Source organism: Cebus imitator, unplaced genomic scaffold, assembly GCF_001604975.1.
Source record: "Cebus imitator isolate Cc_AM_T3 unplaced genomic scaffold, Cebus_imitator-1.0 Scaffold8, whole genome shotgun sequence".
NCBI lineage: Eukaryota > Metazoa > Chordata > Mammalia > Primates > Cebidae > Cebus > Cebus imitator.
The window spans coordinates 10,985,176-11,008,558 of record NW_016107323.1 but is presented as its reverse complement, the minus strand read 5'-3'; the positions used below and the strand labels follow the sequence as shown (position 1 = coordinate 11,008,558).

The 23,383-nt window shown below is 48.9% G+C and overlaps 1 protein-coding gene across 1 annotated transcript in view; it reads left to right on the top strand.

Moving 5' to 3' along the window:
- Positions 1–23,383, top strand: part of RBM19 (RNA binding motif protein 19) — a 141,322-nt gene that overhangs the window by 45,857 nt on the left and 72,082 nt on the right. The window contains exon 21 of the mRNA XM_017543392.2: positions 2,557–2,673. Within this exon, the coding sequence (XP_017398881.1) occupies positions 2,557–2,673 (117 nt within the window). The remainder of the gene's footprint in view (positions 1–2,556; positions 2,674–23,383) is intronic.

Here is a 23,383-nt window from a genome sequence, read left to right as displayed (position 1 = left end):
CTGACCTCGTGATCTGCTTGCCTCAGCCTCCCAAAGTGCTGGGATTATAGGCATGAGCCACCACACCCAGCCGCACTTGTCTTTTTATTTAAATAAGAAAAGGAACAAGTGCAGGAGAAACAGGCAAAGAGCTGGTGATTGCTGGTGCTGTGGACAAACGAGAAGCAGCTATGAAACCTAGACGTTCCACTTTGCGGGACGTGCTTTCTTAGGGCTGAATGACAGTGCCTAATCCAGCCTCCAGCTAATGTGAAAGAGATTCCGTAGGTGTTAGAGATGGAGGCAGACCAATTTGCCCAATGACCAGTATGCTGAAGTAGGGGATTGTTTGGAGATTCAGTTTTGCTCCTCCATTTCCACCTGCTCGTACATCTAAATGAGCTATGACACCCGAGGTGCTTGCAAGTGTCCGGCACATAACAGGTGCCCAGCGCAAGCCCTTATTGTCACTATCATCCACTTGCTTCGGGTGATAAAATGACTGCCTCCAACAGTCCTCGAGCTGGTTTCGGATATTTATTTGGCTGTTTTCAACAAGTGGGTCATTTGTTGTGGTCATCCAGCAAATTAGCTGCCGGCGAATTGACCTTTCTTTTTCCTTCTCTCCTTTGTTAACGCTTCTTGTGAATCCAGCTTGGGCCAGCTCTGGTGTTTTTTACCCATTGTGGTCTGTGCTATGTTAAGTATCGTTGGTACGGGGGCCCTCAGGAGTCTGGTGGGGGTTCCTGAGCTGCCACTGTAACAGAAGGAGCCCACACCTTTGAGCCCCACACCTGTAGATTCTAATCCAGGAGCTCTGTGACCTTGAGTGGGTGACTTTGCCTCTGAAGTGAAACGTGCTAACCAGAGGTTGTGTGTTAAGCGCCCAGCACCTTCAGTGCCCGTAAACACGGAGCCAGCGATCTCTTTCCAGTACGCTGTCTCCAGAGATCCAGCCCGAATTCAGCCTTGCAGGTCTCACTTCCTAGCCAGTGTTCATGGAAACATTGTTTTACGCAAGAAAGAATTACAGCAAACCCACTGCGTACCACATACTCCTCCTAGGCACTGGGGATGGCTTTTCCTTGGGAGTTGACCCCCTAGGGCAGTGCTGTTCAGTAGAAGATTCTGCGCCAGTGGAAATGCTCTGCATCTCTGCCCAAGACGGTAGCCAGCTGCCACATGTGGCTATTTAGCCCTTGAGACGTGGCAAGCACAACTGTTGTAGCTCTCTGTTGCTGCATCACAAAGTATCCCAGAACTTAACAGCTGAAAACGAAACATCCTCTCACTGTTTCATGGGTCAGGAATTCAGCAGCAGCTTAGCTGGGAATTCTGGCTCAGGGTCTCGCGTGAGGTTACAGTCAGGATATCGGCCAGGGCTGCAGTCATCTGAAGGCTCAGCTGGGGCAGGTGGATCTGTCGTTAAGGTGACACCCTCACATAGCTGCTGGCAGTAGGCCTCAGTTCCTCACCTCAGGAATCTCTTCCTGGGACCGCTGGAGTGTCCTCATGGCATGGCAGCTGGTCTTTCCGGAGTGAGTGATCCAAGAATGGGGAAGAACAAGGCCACAATGTCTTCTGCGACCTAGTCTTAGAATTCACACACCATCCCTCTGCTGTATCCTGCAAGTCACCCAGACCTGCCCCGATACAGCGTGGGAGGGGATTACAGGGGACATGAACACCAAGAGCAAGGGATCACTGAGCACCATCTTGGAGGCTGATACCCCAGCAACCGAGGAAGTGAATTTATAATTTTGCTGCTTCTGTTTTTTTGAGATTGAGTCTCACCCTGTCACCCAGGCAGGCTAGAGTGCAATGGTGTGATCTTGACTCACTGCAACCTCCACCTCCTGGGTTCAAGTGCTTCTCATGCCTCAGCCTCCCAAGTAGCTGGGATTACAGGTGCCTGTCACCATGCCTGGCTAATTTTTATATTTTTAGTAGAAACAGGGTTTCACTATGTTGGCCAGGCTGATCTTGAACTCCTGACCTCAGGCGATCCGCCTGCCTCGGCCTCCCAAAGTGCTGGAATTACAGGTTTGAGCCACCGCACCCAGCCTAGTTTTGCTTCATTTAATTTAGATTTAACTCGCCACATGTGGCTGATGGCTACTGTATGAGCACAGCCCCAGAACAAGAAGACACCTGGTCCATCTCCATGGTTAGGCCCCCACATGCTCTTTGGGTTTTCAACAAAGTGTCACAAACAAGACCTTTGGAAACCAACCAGGGTCTTTGCATCTGGAGAGAAAGGCACAACAGAGATTGGGTTTGGTGAGAAACCAGCCCCGCCCTTAGCGGGCTCCTTAAGGCCCTGGTGGCCCCAGAGTCTCTCAAATGAAGAGCAGCAGCCACCTAAGCCTGGATGTGTCCCCTGACTTCTGCAGCTGTTTTGGGTCCTACCACCAGTGGGAGACGGCCTTCCTGTCCTTTCATGTTGGCCCCACCAACCCCACGCACACTCCTTGAATCCATCACCTGAATATTCTGATGGAGGCGCAGTGGAGCCAGTGTGGGGCAGGAGCTGCTGAAGCCCCGAATAACTGGAACCCTTTCCCCTCCACCCTCCAGGCCAGCCGTGACATCAGCTCGGAAGAAACAAGTTCCCAGAAAGCAGACCACCTCCAAGATCCTGGTGCGGAACATCCCCTTCCAGGCCCACAGCCGGGAGATCCGAGAGCTCTTCAGGTGAGAGGCACTCGTTCAGGCCAGGGGACTGGCATGCGGGCAGGGAGCCTGCCCGAGTCTCGGAGAAGTGGCCTTTGGGTCCTGGATGGTTCCGCTGCAGCCCCACGCAGTGATCTTTCAAAGGTCATCTTTTGGCTGCCTTTGATTTATCTCCCTTAATCTCATATGATGCTGGTTTTCCACCTTAGCCACACATTCCAGCCACCTGGCGACTGCTAAAACATACCTTTGTTCAGGCCGCACCCCCAGAGAGCTGGTTTCCATTTTTCAACAGTGGGGTCCAGACATCGGTGTTTTGCTAAAAGCTCCCCAGGGGATCCTAACGTCCATCAAGCCAGGGTTGGGGACCACTGGCCTAAATGGCTCTATGGAAATGAAGATGAGTTACCTGTACACATAAAGCAGCCCCCCAGCACCTGCTTGCACAGGGGTGGAAAACACAGCTGCCTCGATTCAGCAGGCAATGGCAGCAGGCTAGGTGGGCACTGAGCAGTGGGAGGGCCTCTCTCTGCTCATCCAGCTGGATGCCACACAGGACTCGGGCTTCGTAAGACTAATTCTCATGTTTTGAAAGAGAAACTAGCCATGTGGATTCTTAATTCTTAAGGGGAATTCATCAGCAACTAATTCACTTTTTAAAAACGACAGTCTGGCCTACCCCAGGGCCCCTAGTTGGTGAACCCTACACCGGCGTGTTAACAGTATTTGGCTTTTCAGATTAGGCAGGCATCACCCAGCACCAAGCCCCCAATGAAAGACGTGTTCTTATATCAGGGCATGAAAAGGAAATGCTTGAAGCCAAGGTCCTCCCCAGCCATGGGCGGGATAGGAGAGAGACTAGCCCTCAGAATATAATGCAGATGACGTTGGCGTCACCCAAACACGTTGTTGAGGCTTGGGTGGGATCCAGGACACCTTGGGGGACCTGCAGCACCATGGCCTGCGTGTGGGTGAATATTTAGGATTCTACATACTAGGTCTCGCTCCTTTGTTCTGTGCTTGCATGAGGATCCAAGAGTGAAGCCTCTGTTAGAGTTGCCAGTTAGCATCTTGCAAGGTAAACTGTGGTTACAAAATAAGTCTTGTGTTTTGGAAATGAGAAAGAATTATCTTTGTATGACATCTACCCTCTTTGCTCTCACTCTGTAGTGTAAAGAATAAGAAACCATTTGGGGAACTTGAAAAATCCTCATCCTCTTTTTCCCTGTTTGCTGTAAATCACACTGGTATGCAGTTCATGAACAGACATGGTGTGTGGTGAGCTGGGAGCTGAGGCAGGAACCTTCCTGCCTATATCTGGGAAGCAGGATCTTGGCTCTGATCCCCAGGTACCCTACGCAGCAGGAACAGCCCGGAGAGATGGGGTCATGACTTGGGGGGGAGGTTTCCCATTTCCCCAAACCTCGGTTGATCAGTGGAGGAATACATCAGGTCGTCGCTCCAGGAAGGTACATATCCGTAGCTGCTCGGTGTGTCTGCTTGTTTTAACATGCTCTGCTCTTTAAAAGGAGTCCAATTTAAGAACTGCCAGATTAAAATGGGCTTGTAAGAAGGGCGCATGTTGATGGGGAAATAATATCCCGCCGAAATGACAGTTTCACTTGGTTCTGCAGTATATTTAGGATGACACTTATCCAGGGAAACAAAAGACCGCAAGGGAAGACAGAGCACTTCGTTTGATCTCACGTATTATATTTATTTTTAGAAGACAGGGAATTAGTGTCCACTGAACATAATTACATGTGGTGACTCTTCTCCCTGCCATTGTTTTGAGGAGAGTTTTCTTAAACCCCTGGAAACATAAGCCCTGCATGGAGGGCCCTACCTGCTTTTGTTGTGCACTCCAGCTGGGGATGTGAGGCAGTTTCTCGTCGCAGACAGCAGGGGTCGCTGTGAGCCTTCTCAGGGACTTCTCGGAGCTTGTCCAGGGAAGCCCCAGACAGGATTTCAGACAAAGCCCCTGGCTGGTAAAGGTCATTAGCCAGGGGAAGGTTTCAGGGTTTCGGGGAACTAGTCTGGTCCATTTGGCCAGGCAGATTCTGTGGGTTTGTCCTACCAGGTGTAATGAAAATCACAATTCCCTTTTATGACACGCTTGCTGTGTGCTGAGCTCTGAGGTTGAACGCCTTCCCATGCAGAGTCGCCTCTGTTAAGCCGCACAGCAGCCCTGCGAGGGATGGATGCTGTCATCCCTTTTGCACCCAGACAGAAACTGGAGATGGAAACTGGGGAGAGGTCCTGCCTGGGACCACACCGCTGAACTGGGATTTGGATCTAAGTGGGTCTAACCCGGAGCCACTCCTCTCTGCTGCCTGTTCTTTTGGGTCTAGAAGGAGCTATCTTCTTCCAGATCATTCCAGCGGGACCATGTCCCGCAACGAGCATGTCATTTGTACCATGCAATGTGCTGGGCACAGGACATGTAGCCATTTCAGGAGAGAACCAGGTCTGTCTCTGTTGAGGACCAGAGAGGAAACAGTGCCAGCCAGTGGGACAAATGTGCAGGTGAGAGTGCAGGGCTCCAGAGAGCATTCTCTGGGCAGGGTCTAAAGCCACCCGCCTGTTGGAGGGGAGGGGTGGCCTCCTAGCCTGAGGCAGCAGCACCAGGGCCCTTCCCGGAGGCTACCAGCCTTCCCCGAGGACTTTTGTGCACCTCACTCCAGCCCTTAACTAACCAGGCCTGGGTTAAAGCAGACAGGCGTCAGGAGGCACTGCATTTCCGTGTTTCTGTGGGATCGTTGTCTGGGGCGATTCGAGGATGACGCTTTCGAAAACTCAGAGGCACAGCGGTGGATTTGCGGACAGCGATTCTCATCCTCTCTGGGACTCTCCTTTGGGACCTCAGTTTCCCCTGGCATAGACTAGTGACAGTAACACTAGTGATAACATATGCCACCCTTTGTGATGATGCCATGGTAATATGTGAGTGCTGATTTCTTTCTCATGTCCCTGGCCCCTTGGGCTGCAGTGCCCCATGTTTCTAGGGGCCCATTCATCACCACGGCCTGGTAGAGAAGTTTCATGTCTGTGTCCCAGTGAAGAAATCAGCTCTGGAGCCCAAATTCCACCCACTGGGTCATCAGATGCCTCAGGCCGCTACCCCACTCAGCAGCTTCAAGGACTGTAAAGATGAGATGAGGCACTTAATACAGCCCCTGGCAGGGTAGCAGGTAGTTAATAAGTGTTCACTGCGGTGTTCGACAGCACTGAACCAGTGGGCCAGGATTTGAACCCAGGGTTTGAATCTGACTTTATAGACAGAACCCAGGTCTTCAACAGCAGTGCTGAAGCCCTGAAGGTCTTGGGCAGTGTATTCCTGGGTTTTTCTTTGCCTTTCCTCCTCCTCAGCCTTCCTGTAAAGAAAGGCTGTAATCCTGTAATCCTCCCTGTCCCATTCATCTGGGTTCTGGGGCAGAGAGTCCGGAAGGACCGTGAGGGACAGGCTGAGCCAGTCCCCATCTGCCCCCCAAAAGGAAATGTGGAAGACACACAAATGAATGCCCCAGACTGTGAAGTATGCATATGCATGCGAACTTCTCACCCCAGCACTCGAGCAAGGACAGAAATGGCCGGCGCTCAGCTCACCCGGCAGGTGCCCAGAGTCTTAGGTCAGTATGGTTCTGAAAGAAGGAAGGAAGGAGGTAGAGACTGGGCTTCCCTGCGTGCCCCTGTCTGGGTTTGCTCTGGGTAGGTGTGTTGCACCCGTGCGTTTTGCCATGTTGTTTATTTTCGTCTTTCTCCATCTCCACCTGGGAGAGCCTAGGGCAGAGAGGCAGTTTCGGACCTGGATCGGGCCTACCTGTCTGCATGCAAATGAAGCTTGTACTTGGGGCTCTCCTGCTGATACACAGCACATGTGTGCAGAGCTCAAGCGTTTGGTGGAGAGGGTCTTGTTTCCGCCCCCATTTCAAGAGCTGGAAGTGTTGTTAAAAACAGAGTTGGCTAATACAGGCACTCAGGAGGCATAGGACACGGGGTGAACCGTGTCCACGCAGTCTTTGTATCAGTTTTGTCCACACAGCAGCCCAACATGGTAGGCCTGTTCAGCCTGCCTTTTAGATGAGGAGACTGAGGTACAGGCAGTAAGGGTGCTATTCCCAGGAGGACCCTCGGCTTGCCCCTTTCTGTCATAGTCCATGGGGCAGCCTGGTCTGAGCCACTGGGTTCTGGCAGGCAGTGCCCGCTGTCTTCCAGGAAGGATGTTCTGCAAACAGGGCCGGCCTCACCCTCAGTTAAAGGCACTGCTGTCACTGTCTTGAAATTCTTAGTAATGTTTGAACAGGGGGTCCTGGATTTTTATTTTGCACCAGGCCCTGCAAATTATGTGGCCGGTTTTGCCTGTGAACCAGTGGAAGGATCGGGAAGTTTAGAGCCAGGGTGTGGTGTGGCCATTGGCCAGGTTAGTTTCCTTGTCTGCAGGATGGGAATGAAGAATGCGTCTGCCTCCCCTGCCTCCCTGCCCAGGTGGTGAAAGGCCCAGGGAGAGGATGGGTGAACAGGCTGACCAGAGGAGGGAGGCGTTGACGGGAGCGTACCTGTCACTGTCACGATCGTCACTAAGGCCCTCTGTGGATTACTGCTAAGGAACGCCTGCCTCTCTGAGGATGGCATGGGAATGTCCAGGCAGCTCTGCAGTCCAGGCCACATCAAGTCATGGTGAAGAGTCAGTTCTGGTGATAAATCTGTGGGCTCAGTGCACTTCTCCCTTCCTATGCTGTGTCACTTTAGCTCTCAGGGCCTCAGTTTCCCTCATCTGTAAAATGGGGATGAAAAGAACCTGCCTTACAGCTGGGTGATCAAAGATGAGTCAGATACGTGAGACACCTAGCATAGTGCCAGCCTCATGAAAAGCTCCTGGCCAGCATAGCTGTTATTACCGGGTTTCCTTCCGGGGACCTGCCACATCAGGAACACCGTTTGGTGTGAGGTTTATGAACACAGAGTCAAAAGGGTCTGGAGGCGAGAAGGAAGGCTTGAGTAGCTGACACTTAACCTGTCCCCACACGGTACCGCAGAGGCCCGCAGCCCACTTTCCACCTGCAAGTTTCCGCTGTCTTCTCCCTGGGAAGCTGGCGTCCACAGGTTCACAGTCAAGACCAGATTTCTTTGTTCCTTCACCGCTCCCTCCCTTGCTCTTTACCGACAGGCGTTTCACGTTGCCTTCCAGCCATTGGAGTCAGGTGGACGTCTGTGAGAGAGTAACCTTGGTTGGGGTTTCAGCTATTCCTTGAGTGTGGCCGTCACCAAGGTAGCATGTGCTAAAAGTCTGTTTCTGCACTTTGGGAGGCCAAAGCGGGAGGATCCTTTGAGGCTGAGAATTTGAGGCCAGCCTGGACAACATAGCAAGACCCCATATCTACCAAAAATACCAAAATGAGCTGAGCTGTGTGGCGCTCTTGTAGTGCCGCTACTCGGAGGCTGAGGCAGGAAAATTGAGGCTGGTAGTCTGAGTCTACAGTGAGGTATAATCATGCCACTGCACTCCAGCCTGTGCAACAGAGTGAGACCCTGTCTCTAAAAAAATAAAATGAGGCCTTCAGCACCCTCCTCCACTGACTAACTCCCGACCCCTGACCAGGGGCACCCCAGCTGCCTCAGCTCCCCTTGGAGCTGCTCCATGTGGTTGCTTAGCGTACTGACCCCCAACCGCCGAATATAAGCTGGGACACTGACAGGCTCACTGCCGTGTCTGCAGGTGCCTGCTACATAGCTGGTGCTGTGATGATGTTTGTGGAGTGCATACCCACTGTGTGAGGCCCTTCTCAATACAATCCTAGTAGAAATGCGAGGTAAAGCACAGAGAGGTTCAGTAGTCTGCCCGAGATCACACAGCTCTGCAGCAGCACAGCCAGCTCTCCCTCCAGAGCTTCACTCATCCCCCTGGAGCTGCCCCCAGGGGTCAGGGATGTCTGGTGATAGCAGCCCTCGGGTTGCAGATAGAGAGCTGCTTTTCTCCTTTTATCTCGGCATCTTTTCTTTTTTTTTATTTTTGCTATTTTCTTCCTCGAGGTGTGAACCACCTGTTAGGGTGGGAATGGGCGAGAGTTCACAACAGGTGTCTGGAGATCTTAATTACACCGCTTCTGTCTCCTCCCCACCCCCATCCCTGCACCTGTTGTGCCTGCTTTGTGGGCAGTGTCTGTCCTTCCCTGGCCTCATTTCCTCTTGCAGTGGCCCTGACAGTGGAGGGAGGACTGAGGACAGCTCGCTGGCCCACGTTCCCTGCACACCTGTTTGTCTCCCCCAGGCAGGCATGGGGTCACTGCCCGATTGACTCCTGGTTGTCAGAAGTACTTTTCCAGAAGCTTTGAGCCCTTTCATCTGCCAGGGCAGAGACTCAGAGCAGGATGGGGAAGGACTTCCCATTCTCCAGGCTTTCCCAGAAGAAGCTCTGCAAAACTCAGGCTTGGGCAGCTCCTAAGAGCCAGCCAGGCAGGATGGGTTGAGTGGGGTGTGTGGGGCAGGAGAGAACCCTAAAGCCAAGTTCTGAAAGGGATGGGTAAGGAAGATGGGACCGCCCCCAGGTGTCTCCTCTGCACAGGTCATCTCCTCCCAAATCCACCTCCACAGAGAGGCCCTAGGTCACGGGGCATCACAGCCGTTGGCCAGCTCCAGCTATGCCCACTCATTATTGCCTGGTGCTGTGGGGCTGCCGCAGCAGTGAAGAGCTTGCAGCCTCGTCCGTATGACCTCATCCTATCTTGATTACGTCTGCAAAGGTCCTATTTCCAAATATCGACTCTCTGGCCCTTGCTGGGAAAAGTTTGCCAACCGGTGCCAAGCTCAGTTAAACTTACAAGGCCTAAGTGGGGATGTGGCATGTCTTCACAGAGCACTGGGAACCTGAAATCAGAGATCGGGGTTTGTGGTTCTTTAGTTTCAGTTACACAAATAAGGTGTTATTTTTTCTCCCCCTTATAAAACATACAGGGGTTACAAATAAAGCTAAGTCCTGTTGACCACCTCGGAGGACTGGCTGGGAGGACCAGGTCATTTCCCCATTCTGCCCTGCTTTCTTACCAGGGTATTCTCACATTTCCTCCTTTGCTGAGGTTTGAAAGGACGGAACAGATGTGTGCTTTCATTCATTCAGTGTACACCGGGCGCTTCTGTCTGCTCTGCGCTGAGGGAGACGCAATTTACTCCCCTGCTGTTTCTCTGGCGTCGATGGAACCTCTCTCTGTACGAGGTGCATTACTGGGCACTGGGAAGGTGGCTGTGAAGATGGCAAAGTCCCTGCCCTCATGACTCTTATGTTCTAGTGGTGGTTGGGGGCGGGGAGAGTAAACAAGTGAACAAATAAATCCTGTGACATGGTGGCATGAGTGCTCTGAAGACGGCTAAAGCAAGAGCTAGGAGGGATGAGAATGAGACCAGTACGGGTGTCTGTGGCTGCCGTGACAACGTGCCACAGACAGGGGCCTTAAAACAGTAGACAGGCATTCTCACAGTTCCAGAAGCCACAAGTCCCAATTCAAGGTGTGGGCGGGGCCACGCTGCCTCCGAAGGATGCAGTGGGGATTCTTCCTCACCTCCTCCCACTCCTGGGGGCTGCTGCCAGTCCTGCTATTCCTTGGCATGGGGCTGTCTCAGTCCTGTCTCTGCTTCTGTCATCTCTGGTGTTCTTTCTGTGCCTTCTGCTGATAAGGACACCAGGACCCACGCTAATCCATCTGACCCCATCTGACCTTAATCACATCTCCAAAGGTCCTATTTCCAAAGAAGGTCACATTACAGGTTTCAAGCGGATGTCGTTTGGGAGACACTCTTCACCCATTGCAGGGAATCTTGGATTGGGCAGTCATTTAAGGCTTCTCCAAGCAGGGGACATTCGCATGGAGACCTGGAGGTGTGAAGGAGTGAGCATGTGCAGATCGGAGGCAGTAAATGCTGAGCCCTGATGAGGCCAGACCAGCCTTGCCCGTGTGATTGTGGCTGGCATGCATGCAGAAAAGTGTACAGGTCCTAAGTGGACAGTGTGGCAAGTGGTCACAGATTCAGCACAACTGTGTAACCAGCACCCGGCTCAACAGGCAGGACGTTTCCCACTAGCCCCCACCAAGAGCAGCCACTCTTAACTTCTAAATACATGTATTAGTGTTGCCTGTTTCTGTACTTTCTGTAAATCGACCTGGAACGTACATTCTCTGGCTTCTTTGCTCATCATTCTGTTTCTGAGATTCGCACGTGTTACCACATTGCAGTTGTAATCCGTTCATTCCTGTGACCGTGTAGAATTCCATTGTGTGAATATGCTGCAGTATACTTACCCATCTTACCAATGAGCATTTGGGTAGTTGGCAGAGTTCGGGCTATTTCAAATACTGCTCCTCTGAGAATTTTTAGGCAACCACATGCATGTGTCTCTTTTGGGTGTCTGTGTAGGTATGGAATTGCAGGGGCACAGGGTATGCATATTTTAGCTTTAGTAGACATTTATTTCCAGGCAAGTTTCCAAAGTGGTTGTATCAGTTTGTGCTTCCTTCCACGGTCAGTTTATGGTGTTCTGGTGACCCTTGTCCTTGTCCACCCGTGGTGTTGTCTTTCCCTTAGCCATTCTGGCAGGTGGATAGTGGCTCAGTGGTATTACTGCATTATTGTCCTATTTTGTGCTTCCCTGACGGTTCAGGAAATCAAATGTTTTCTTGTATGTTTATGAGCCATTTGGATATCTATCACCTCTCGTTGGATGTCTGTTCAAGTCTTTTGCCCGTTTTTTAAAACTGGGTTGTCTGATTTTTAAATTTATTTTTCTTTTCAATTTTCTAATTAATTTTTATTTAACTTTCTGTATTCTGGACTGTGTGATTGCAGTGTCTCTCATTCTGTGGATTGCATTCATCCTTTGATGAACAGAGGCTCTTCATTTAGATACTGTCACTGCTGTTTTTCTCCTTCCTGGTTAGAACTTTTTATGTCTGTTAGAAGATCCTTGCCTCCTCTGAGCTCATGAAGGTGGCCACCTATATTTTTCTCTAAAAGGAAAGGCTTCTCTTTGACCCTTCACATCAAGGTATGCAATCCATCTGGCATTGATTTTTGTATATGGCGTGAGGTAGACACCAAGGAGCATTTTTTTTCCATGTGGATATTCAGTTGGCCCAATGTCATTTATTGCAAAGACCATTCTTTCCCCTCCCTCTGCAGCATTGATTTTGTCATAAATCAGGTGACTGTGTGTGAGGGTCTGCTTCTGACTCTAATCTGCTCCCAGGCCTATTTGTCTGCCCCTGTGCCAATACCACCCTGTGTTAATTACCAAGGCTTTGTAATAGACTTGATATCCAGTGGCTTTGTTCTTTCTCATGATTGCCTGGCTGGGGTTGGCCGCTAGTGCTTCTTGACTTACATTTGTAAAAGATATTGTAAGGAGAAAAGTCTCTCGGGGGGGATGAGCAGATGGGAGGAGACCCAAGAGGGGGTTTTTGCCTCACCTAGGCCAGGGCTGACTATGGCTTGGACTAGGCGTTGGTGGTGGAAGTGGCCAGGTCATTTTGGGAATATGTTTGCTGGTGGCTTTGGTGAGGGCTGTGGCAGAGAGAGGGATCACAGATGACGCCTATATTTAGGTCCTAAGCAGTTAGCTGGGTGATTGGCCACCTTTGGGGATGGGAAAGTCTGAGAGAGGTGCCATCTTGGCTGAACGTGTGTCCCTCGCAGCCCCACTCCACACCCACACACCCTCTCCTCACCCATCATACAGCACGAATAACCACTGGCCACAGTCGCATTGCCAAGGCTGTGTGCCCCAGCTCGTCTGGCTGTGTGTCTGCGTGTGTTTAGGGGCTTCCGTGAGCATTCCTGCCGGGATCCATGCATGTCAGCTACAGCGCCAGCATTTGCAGTATTGATGGTCCTCGCTGCTGCGTTCTCTGCGTGCGTGAGCGAGGCACCATTCACATTACCTCCCGATGTCTGCACAGCACCTTACCCAAGGGCCCTGCCGGGGCCTGAAGTGCTTTTGTGCTCAGGATTTCATTCTTTCCTCCCCCAAGAAGCCTGGGGAACTAAAGTGCACCAGTTAGATGGCTTCCCAGCTATAAAACCCTGCACAAGTGGCAACGTCCTGTTTGCACTCGCAGATGCTCTTCCTGTGCTGTCTTTCCTATTATGAATTCAAGGGAAAGAGTTTTTTTTAACTCTTTCATGTGCCCACTCAGCCTGTATCTGTTGAGCCCTTACAACATGCCTATCTTTAGCAAGCATCACCCCTGAGGTTTTGCCGTCCACAGTGCTTATCCAGGGCAGCCCACAAATACCACATGCTCATTGGCAGTACAGCACTCTGCCAGTTTCAAAGAGCCCCCTCCTACCCTCAGGGTAACCACAGTCCAAGGAAATGATGGCCCACCTGGAAGATGTGAGCACAGGTACCAGGTAGTGACTACAAAATGCCAAGGAATCAGTTCCATTAAGGGAATGGCCCAAAGACAGAATGTAGGTGTCCTTGCCCGATACCTTCTTATTTCAAGAAAAAGATCTTGAGTTCTTAGTGGACTCCAGGGTTCACATTAACCGGCTGTGGGATGTAGCTCAACAGAATCCCATGGTCCAGATCCCACAGGTCTCAACTCCTCTATGGCATGACCACATCTTAAATCCATCTTTTGGTGGGTAAAGTGAGTAAGTATATCCTCTTGTTTTAGCAGGGAGACAGGAACTACCCAAATTATATCAGGATAGAAGATCTAGGGTTGGCCAGCCTACAGAAGGAATGCCCAAGAGGAGTATTCAGGGCTCTGACTTGCAGCAAATGTCACTGAAAATCAGATTTCTGCTGAGGGCAAAATTAAACGAATATATATGAAACTGTCAGGATGGCTAAAATAAAAAATAGTGGTGACACAAAATGCTGAGAATGGTGCAGAGAAACTGGATTGTGTGGACAGTTTCTTACAAAGTAGAATGTGCTCTTTCCCTATGACCCAGCGATTGCACTCTTGGGTATCAATACCAGAGAAATGAAAACTCACATTCACACAAAAACAGATTCACATGTCCATCGACTAATGAGCTGATAACAAAATGGGGTGTATTCATACAATGGAATGTTATTTGGCCATAAATAGGAATGAACCACTGATAACATGGATGAACCTTGAAAACATGCTGAGTGAAAGAAGCCAGACGCAAAAGGCCGTATATCCTGTGATTCCATTTATGTGAAAGGTCCAGAATACAGTCTGTATCTGTGGGTTCCACATCCACATATTCCACCCACAGATTCCACCACCCACAGATCAAAAATATGCAGATGGGACTTGAGCATCACTGGATTTTGGTACCCATGAGCATCCTGGAACCGATCCCCTGTGGATTCCGAGGGACGACTGTAGGCACATCCGTAGAGACTGAAGGTCGATTCACAGTTGCTTAGGGAAGGGGAAGGTAGGTCGGAGGCACTGGATAAAGGGTACAGGACTGCTATTTGAGGTAATGAAAATGTTCTAGAATTGACTGTGGCAAGGGTTGCACAGCTCTGTACAGATAGCAAAAACCATTAAGTTGTTTACCTCAAATAGGTGAATTGTACGAGATGTGAATTATATCTCAGTAAAGCTGCCTACCCCCTCCAAAAAAAGAAATCTGTACATGTTCATAATACCTTTATTCATAAACAGCCACAACATGGAAACAACCCTTGTCTTTCAGTAGGAAAATGGCTGAACAAATTGGCGTGGGATGCTACTCAGGAGTCAAAAGGGACAAACTTTGATTCACAGAACAATGCAGCCTAATCTCCAGAGATTTTCCCTGAATAGGAAAAGCTAATCCCGAAAAGATGACATACTTGTGATTTCACTTATATAACGTCTTTTTTTTTTTTTTTTTTTTTGAGACAGGGTCTCATTCTATTGCCCAGGCTACTAGAGTGCAGTAGTATAATCATTGCTCACTGCAGCCTCAAACTCCTGGGCTCAAGGGATCCTCCTGCCCCAGCCTCCTGAGGTAGCTGAGATTACAGGCTACCACGCCCATCTAATTTTTCAATTTTTTGGTAGAGATAGGGATGTTACCCAGGCTGGTCTTGAATTCCTGAGCTCAAGCAATCCTCCTCTGCCTCCCAAAGTGCTGGGATTACAGGTGTGAGCCATGATGCCCAGCTATATAATGTTCTTGAAATGACAAAATTCGAGAGATATTTGGGAGGCAGGTGGCTTTGTCTATCAGAAGGTTGCTCACGGGGTCCTTTTGATAGAACCATTCTGTGTTTTCACTGAGGCGAACACTCGTAACTACTCATTGGATTTCGTGGAACTCAGTACGTACCTGCAGATGACCGCATGTAAAACTAGTGAAATCTGAAGGAGGTGAATTGTTTTATTAATGGTGATTTTCTGATGACAGCATTGTACTTAGTTTTGCCAGATGTCACCGCTGGGAGAAACTGGGTAAGGGATCAGAATAAGATCTCTCTGATTCTGTCTTACAACTACATACAGATGTATACTGATCTCAAAATTAAAAGGTTTTTTAAAAATGAATATCCCAAACCATAAAGCATTAGAAAAAGGCCATTTCCTGCAGTAATGAGTTGCCCATCATCCGGGGTAAGCAAGTGATGTCAAGGGCAACTGTCTGTTAAGGATACTTAAGGAATTCCTGGGGCCAGGCATGGTAGCTGAGGCCTGTAATCTCAGCCCTTTGAGAGGCTGAGGTAGGCAGATCATCTGAGGTCAGGAGTTCAAGACCAGCCTATTCAACATGGTGAAACCTCGTCTCTACCAGAAATACAAAAAAATTAGCTGGGTGTGGTGGCCAGCACCTGTAGTGCCAGCTACGTGGGAGGCTGAGGCAGAAGCACTTGAAGCTAGGAGGTAGAGGTTGCAATGAGCCAAGATCACACCACTGCACTCCATCCTGGGTGACAGAGTAAGACTCCATCCTCCATCATAAATAAATAAAGAATTCCTGATGGAGTGAGAGGCCAGGCTTACTCTCTGTGTGAAACTTCCTCTTGTATGGGGTCAAAGAAGGTACAGTCCTCTAGGCTTTGGGGTCAGCTGTGGGTGGTGCTTCCTTGATCAGAAGGAACCTAACATTCAGTTGCCACAGAGTCAACAGATGGCAGGGGGGAAGAGAAATTATCCCAGCTTTTATACTCCATAGAGACAACGTATACACTTTATTACTTAGGCTAACTGTACCTACGGAAGTCAAAAGGCTGACCTAATAGGTACATTTTATTTGGATCTGTATTTAGTAGGCTCATACATGAACCTTGTACTATAACAAACGTAGAAAATATTAAGCTTCGGTTTGCAGTGTGAGGAAACAGTTTGGGGATCTTTCCAGACCTTTTCAGAAAGCAAACCAGTACGGAACTTGCTCAGGCTCCTGTCTATCTGTGTCTCTCCAGATTCTCCATATTTCAGGATGGGCACAAAGCCCTGTTTCTAAGAACATGCCCTTCCCCATTTAAGAGCTCTGGGAATGCAGCCCCAAGGAGTTTGGGAGGGATATGTACTGAGTGATACCTTCTTCACTGGAGAAGCTGGCTTTGCCCACCCTTCTCCTTTTTAATCATCCTACAGATATGTCCACCAGGGGATGATCAGAGGCTGTAAAAGTTACTGCTGCTCAGGCCAGGAGAAGTGCCAGTTGCTCAGAGGACATACTCGGGTTAGCTGAGTTCTTGTCTTCATGCTATCCTTCTTCCTCTTTCGTCAGGGGCTGGCTGTCAGCTTGGAAAGGAGCCCGTGTGATTTTCCAAGTGAAAAAAAAAAAAAAAAAACACCAGCCAGGGAGTCAGGAGACCTGAATTCTGGCCTGGGCCCTGCTGCATGACCTCCTGTGATAACGTTGGCCTCTTGGGGCCTCATTTGTTAAATGATTCCCTGAAGGGTATAGGCCTGCCATTTCCAAGCCAACACAAACCCATTGGTCATGGCTGCCTGGAACCCTGTGCGGCAAGATTGAAACTGTTTAGGCTCCACAGAAAATGGCATCGAAATTGATTAGTGATGTCTGCCACAGACGTGGGGGCAGCGTCTTTGATAAGTCAACAGCTGCACGTACTTGCCTAAGAATATGCCATTTATCTGCCATGAGACCGTTTCCATCTGCCAGACTAACTGGTCGAGCAGTCCCAAGCCAGGGCCACGTGGAAGCCTCCTTAGTTTGCCTCCTTTGAAAAATAAATAAATAATTAACCCTGAGCACTGAGAAGGGTTTTTTGCTGTTGTTTTCATCCTTCCTTTGAGATTTCACAGACTTGGTCTTCTGCTGCAGCTGGCAATTTCCCTCGCTGCACGCCTAGACTGGTTCCAGAGTGGGCAACAAAAGCTCAGACAGTGAAACGGGGTGCCCCAGGGAGAGCATGCATGTGTCCGGGGCAAGGGTGGCATTGTGCGCCCTCATTCCTCCCCTTCTGTCTCCAGCAGCCACAGCAGCTCACTCTAACCTTGCTTTCACACCTCCCCTGTCTGCATTCAGAGCCTTTTCAGCTGCAAGGTCTCTGTGCTTTGTCTAGGCTTGCTCAGAGGGCCGCCATCGGCTCATTGTTGGAGCTGATAATTGTGCGCCGTGTCTCCCAGCATTCTGGGTGCTGAAAGGCAGCAGGGAGCCCCAGGCAGCTTGGGGGACTTCTCTTTAGGAACAGCTTCTCTCCCCTCACGCGTCACAGAGCTTTCCATGGAAATGGGAGGTCTCAAATACTGCTTTTTAGTTAAGAAATAACTTGTCGGTTTAGCAAATATTTACTAAGCATCTCTAATGAAGCAGGGACTGCGCCAGGTGCTAGGTTACAGAAACAACCATGAACTCCAGAACGGGAAGGAACTGTCTTGGTTTAGGGGGAGGTGGATACAAGGCTCACCCCATTAAGACCCTTAGGGTAGAGGCCGGGTCGTGCATGCTGTTTTGTCTTGCCTTAGTAACTTGGTCTGACGAGTTCTCTGGGACTCAGTGTCTGTCTCTGTAAAATGGCAGGAGTAACAGCTGTGTCTGGTGTGCTGTAAAATACAAGGTCAATGAGGTTGGTAAAGCACTTGGTATCACTCCCAGCTTAAGGTTGCTGTCATCTCTATTGTGGCTCCTGCCTCACACTTCTGTAATATATGAGGGCTGTATAAGGAGCCTTGGGATGAGGCAGTGACTCCCAGCCCTGCTACTAACTAGCTGTGTGCTCTTAGGAAAATCACCTAACCTTTCTGATCCTCCCCAAGGAAACTGAAGTAAGGGAACTCCCAGCGATGTAATGGTCTCTGAGTTTCATTTCTATAGGAACACTGCATAGAATCTTGGGCCATCACAGTGTTTCTCAAACTTGAGCAATGTATAGAGAGCACTTTTAGAGTAAAACAAAAATCTCACTGTCCTTCCCCATCGTGATAATGTAAATATTCTTATTATTATGTTATTTAACTAGGTACAAATATAAAACTCAGAATAAACTGACAACTCATACCTATGGTTCTTTTAGGACTATAAAACCAAAACACAATTTCATGTTAAATACAAACAAAATTTAAAATCAATAAAATTCAAATTAACAACATTATTTTAGCATGATGGATGATGTCGTTTTGCAGAAACTAAATTCAGAACGTGGGTTTTAATACTAGAAAGATGTAGCCTCAGGTCCAGATCCATAATCTGTTTCGGTTCTTTTACGTCAGTAATACTAATGCAAAGAATGCCTGTTTGCATAAGTAAGAGCTCACGCAAGATGAGAATACCGAATTGAAGGCTTCATTTGCTGGTTCAGCACAATTAGACCTCTTGCTTATCTGAGTATTGCCGGTCATCAGACACCCCTTTTCATGCAGCGTTGCCTATTGGTTCTATCCTGATCACTTAAAAATGAAAGTTAGCATTGTAGTGTTATTGAAATTTGAATGAATGGATAACCAATTCCTCTTGGAATTGGGAACAGAAAAATGTTTCATTGCTCATCCCAGGGAATTGATCTCTTGTTGCCAGTTGGTTAGGTACAGAGACAGGATCTGAACACTCCAGCGTCCAAAGGCGGCATGTCTGGAGGATGTCACTTGCCTGTCACTGAGGTCCAGTACAGGCTCTGACATCTCTTCACGGTTCTATCATGATACACATGTATGTACACATGTTAAAAATCAGACGGTCTAAATAAAAACAGAAAAATCTAAAACTTATCCTACACAAAGAGCAAATCCTCTCCACCCCCACCCCATTCTCAACACACATGCACAGGTATATGTGCCCAGATGTATCTGAGAGGCAGCAGGCCCTAATTAGGGAAACGGTTCCATTACGTGGACTCTTACTTTAGTCCAGATTTCAGGTCCAGGATGCCCTTCAGGTTCACTTAGACCTGTAGATCTTTTTCCCAGCCAAGCCCATGTGTGGCTGAAATGCTGCTGGTTTTGATGCAATTTACCTATTGGAGTTGGTCATTTTGCTACTTGGCCACCAAGGGTAAATGAAACTTCTCGTGCTCCTTGGCATGTTCTGTGAGTCTGTTTACCTGGGAATGGGATGCGGCCAGAGGCTCCGATCAGGTGATCATAGAAGTCAAACAAGAGGTTTGCTCAGTGAAGAGAGAAGGGCTACTGCAGCTAGAGGCTTTGTGCTCAAGCCACAACTGCTAGCAGAGAGATTCAGATGATCCGTACTGTAATCTGCAGGAGTGGCGGCCTCTAGGATTCTGCAGTATTCAACCTGCACAACCAAATGTAGCCACCCTGAGAGTCTATCAGAGTCTTGGCTGTATTGCCGAGGCCAGTCTTGAACTCCTGGCCTCAAGTGATTCTCCCACCTCAGCCTCCTGAGTAGCTGATTGGTGTTTGAATCTTACCTCCTTCAGCTGTCACACTTGGACAAGTTATTTAAACACTCTGGGCCAGGTACCGTGATTCATGCCTGTAATCCCAGTGCTTTGGGAGGCTGAGGCAGGTAGATTACTTGAGGTCGTAAGTTCGAGACCAGCCTGGCCAACAGGGTGAGAACCCATCTCTACTAAAAATACAAAACTTAGCTGAGTGTGGTGGTGGACGCCTGTAATCCCAGCTACTTGGGAGGCTGAGGCAGGAAAATCGCTTGAACCCAGGAAGCAAAGGTTGTAGTGAGCTGAGATGGCGCCAGTGCAGTCCACCCTGGGCGACAGAGCAAGACTGTCTCAAAAACATTTAAAACAACAACAACAAAAAAAAACAACTGACTGTCAGTATCTGCGTCTGCAAAATGGAGGTCATAATGAGTACTTCCAGGTCTACTGGGAGGGCTCAGTAAAGTAACTGAAGTAAAGCCATTGGCCTGGTGACAGAGCAAGACTGTCTCAAAAACATTAAAAACAACAACAACAACAAAAACCACTGACTGTCAGTATCTGCGTCTGCAAAATGGAGGTCATAACAAGTACTTGCCAGGTCTACTGGGAGGGCTCAGTAAAGTAACTGAAGTAAAGCCATTGGCCCAGAGCCCTGGTTCCCAAACTGTGTGCCAAGGTACCTCAGGGTGCCACAGTGAACTGACAGCTTCCCTGTGGGCTATTTCAGATTTCTGAGAAAAACAGCCACATCTGTCAGAGATGCTGTAAACTGCTACTGTCAAATTGTTTAGCCCTAACCACTTAATAAACAAACCGGTAGGTAATTCTTGGCCTAGGAGTGCCATGAAAAAATCCTGCAGCCTGGTGTTTGGTGCAAAATCAGCACTCAATAAATGGGAGAGATTCTTTTGTCATAGTAGAACCAGAAAGGCTGTGTGGGCCTCAGGATTCCATTTGGTTTCGACTCTTCATACATTTCACTGTCATCCCGGGGGTGCTGGGATTGGTATACAGGGTTATTCACTGTTCCTCCCACCTCCGTTCTCCTCACCTCTGTTGTGTTCTCTTGTAAAATGCATTTCAGAGCATTGATTTCTCAGCCCAGATTTTGGGAAAAACCCCAGGCTGCCTGCAGACATCTCAAAGGGGTGTCACAAGAGCATCCAAAACATAAAAGCCTCAGAAGAAAATTAATTCTCTTCACTGTAATGTCCGTGCCTCCCAGTGTTCCTGGCAAGGGCTGGTCCTCCAGGTGGGAGCCGGGGTGTGGCTCCTCCCATGGGGGCGGAGCTTGTGGGGACAGCCTTGGCCCGAGCCTTTAAGTCGGACACGCCCCCGAGCCCAGAAATTCCCCTGAGCTCTAAGCGCAGCACGTGGTGGGGCCGCCGCATTCCGGAGGATTCGCCAGGTTTTCCCTGCACTGGGGCAAGCAAACAAAGCACATTACCAGGAAGATAGGTGGACACAGGGCCCAGGGTATTTCTGTTTGGTTTGCCTTGTTTTCGTTTCTGCCCTCATCCTAGCTACCTCCAACGACCTCACAGATTGGGATACCGTTTAGCTGACCCTTGACATTAAATGACAGAAAAATGCTAATATGTGGTCATCTTTGACATGCAAAAATGGCCTAATTATAATCGTCCATCCTTTATTGAACCCCTCCCATGCACCCAGCACACGAGTGTCTCTCCCTTTCTTCTCTCTGTATATATGTATAGAGAGATATATAGATAGTTCCGTGTAATATATGAGAGAAAAAAATGTACATCTTGGATTTGTATATATATACACACACACACTGTATAAATGTATTCTATATGTAATCCTATATAGATATAGTATATATTCTATATATAATCCTGTAGATATAGATACAGTGTATCTCCTATATATAATTCTATATATAGGATTTTTTCTTTTTAAAAAATAACAGTTGCACAATTAAAACATGAATATGTTTTTGTTGCTGAAAGAAGAATTTAAGGCCAAGATATCCTTTCGTCCACTGCCACCCAAGTCTCATGCCACCCTCCTCCCCTGAGAAATTCATGCCACTCATTTGCAAATCTCCTTCCAGAGCTTTGTCGTTGCGTTTCCTACATATGTGAACCCATAGGCGACGGATGTGATAGTGTTTTGTCCATTTAGAGAAAATGGTGTCGTATTTTCCATATCATCAGGCATCTTCCCCTCTCTGGCAATCTTGACGATTTCAGCCATGTAACTCTCCTCATCTTTTGTAATGCCCTACCTATCCTTCACTCTGAGGAGGCCAGGCAGCCCATTTCACAGATGAGGAGAGGGTTTTGGAGCCAGGCACGTTGTGTGATTGAGAGCTGGTCCTGACTGTGTTTCCCTCCCAGCAGCTCACCCCCCTGCCCCCTCATCCTTCATGGACTGACTCACTCCCTCCAGCCCAACCAAGGTGAAGCACTGGGCTTCCTAGCAGGCACCTTGCAGGTTAATGGAGAGTTACCATCAATACCATAGATGGCCACTTTCCAGGGACTTAGACTACTGTATAATAAAATATACTTAACATGGGAACTCAATAGAGTGTAATTGAAATCTTTGATGATCCAGAAGGCGATTCAGGACCTGCTGGGCCCTGGTTCTTCCTTGCGAATGTCAGCTATCACTGTGCATGCTGCACAGAAGCCTTGATGAATGAGGTTCCCTGGCTGCTGGCCTAAGTGGTTCTCATGTGTGCCACGTCCCCCGTCATAGGCCTTGTCCTCTGGCCAGAAGAGCGGGCTTGAGGCGGGGCTTTGCTCAGGTGGAGGGCAGCCCTTATCCAATATCAAAATGCTCAGGCATGTGGCTGTCCCAGTTGTGGCCAGTGTCATCTCACGAGGGTGTGTCCCACCTGACCATCCGCAAAGCACTTTAGCCAGCACTTGGACTCTGCTCTCAGATAGCACAGGCGTTGAGTCCTAGCCCAGACCTTCATTTGGAGGAGTAGGTTTGTAGCTTATTATTCTCTTTTTTAGGAAAGTGCAGTTCTGGAAGCAGGTAGATTCCTCATCTACTTCCAGAATAGTTAAGACCTGAACACGTCCCTACAGAATTTGAGAAAAAATGTCAGTTGAAAGAAAATTACATTGCAGCCCCCAGCCTAAGGAATATGTTTATCAGGGGGCACAAAACTTAAGTCTGAGCTCCCTAGCAACCAAAGCAAGAAAGGGAAGAGGCCCTGTGCCTGCTAACTGTTACTTTACCACCCAACCCTCTAAAGAGACGCCCCTCCCTCAGAGGTGCCAGGAGATCTGGCAGGCTAGATTAAGCCTGTATTTCTCAGGCTGGAGAAGGTATGTTGTATCTGTATTTTGGTGCCTAAAACTTCAAGATTAACAAGGCTTGGCCTCCTGCAGCATGAGTTTTACTCAGTAATATAGCACAAACTTATTTTTTGTATGTTACTGCACATATACTGCCCTGTTGTGGAACAGGATGGAAAGCTGGCTTGCAGGGTTCAAATAAGCACAAGATCACATCTTGACCTAACTCATAAATGGAGAGGAAGAGGTAGAAAAGGGGGCTATGAAAGAGAGAAGGTGGTGTAGACCAGGAAGAGGTGGAGTGCTCAGTGCTGATCCTCGGCGCCAAGCTCGCCTCACCTTGCTCGCCTGTGCTCTCCGGCTCTGCTGTGTGTGCCGAGACACCACCATCCGGTAGAACTTTCTGCTGCAAGAAAGGGATTCTCCATCTACGCTGTCCAGCACAGTGGCTGCCGGCCCTGTGTGGCTCTTGAGCACTTGAAATCTGGCGAGTGTGACTGAGGAATTGAATTTTCCGTTTATTCAATGTAAATGTAAAGAGCCAAAAACCTATTTCTTTCTCATTTTAGTCACATCTGGCAGAGGCTGCCATACGGGACAGCACAGATCTAGACTCTTAGAAATGTTGATACCTGGGCTGGGCGCGGTGGCTCACGCCTGTAATCCCAGCACTTTGGGAGGC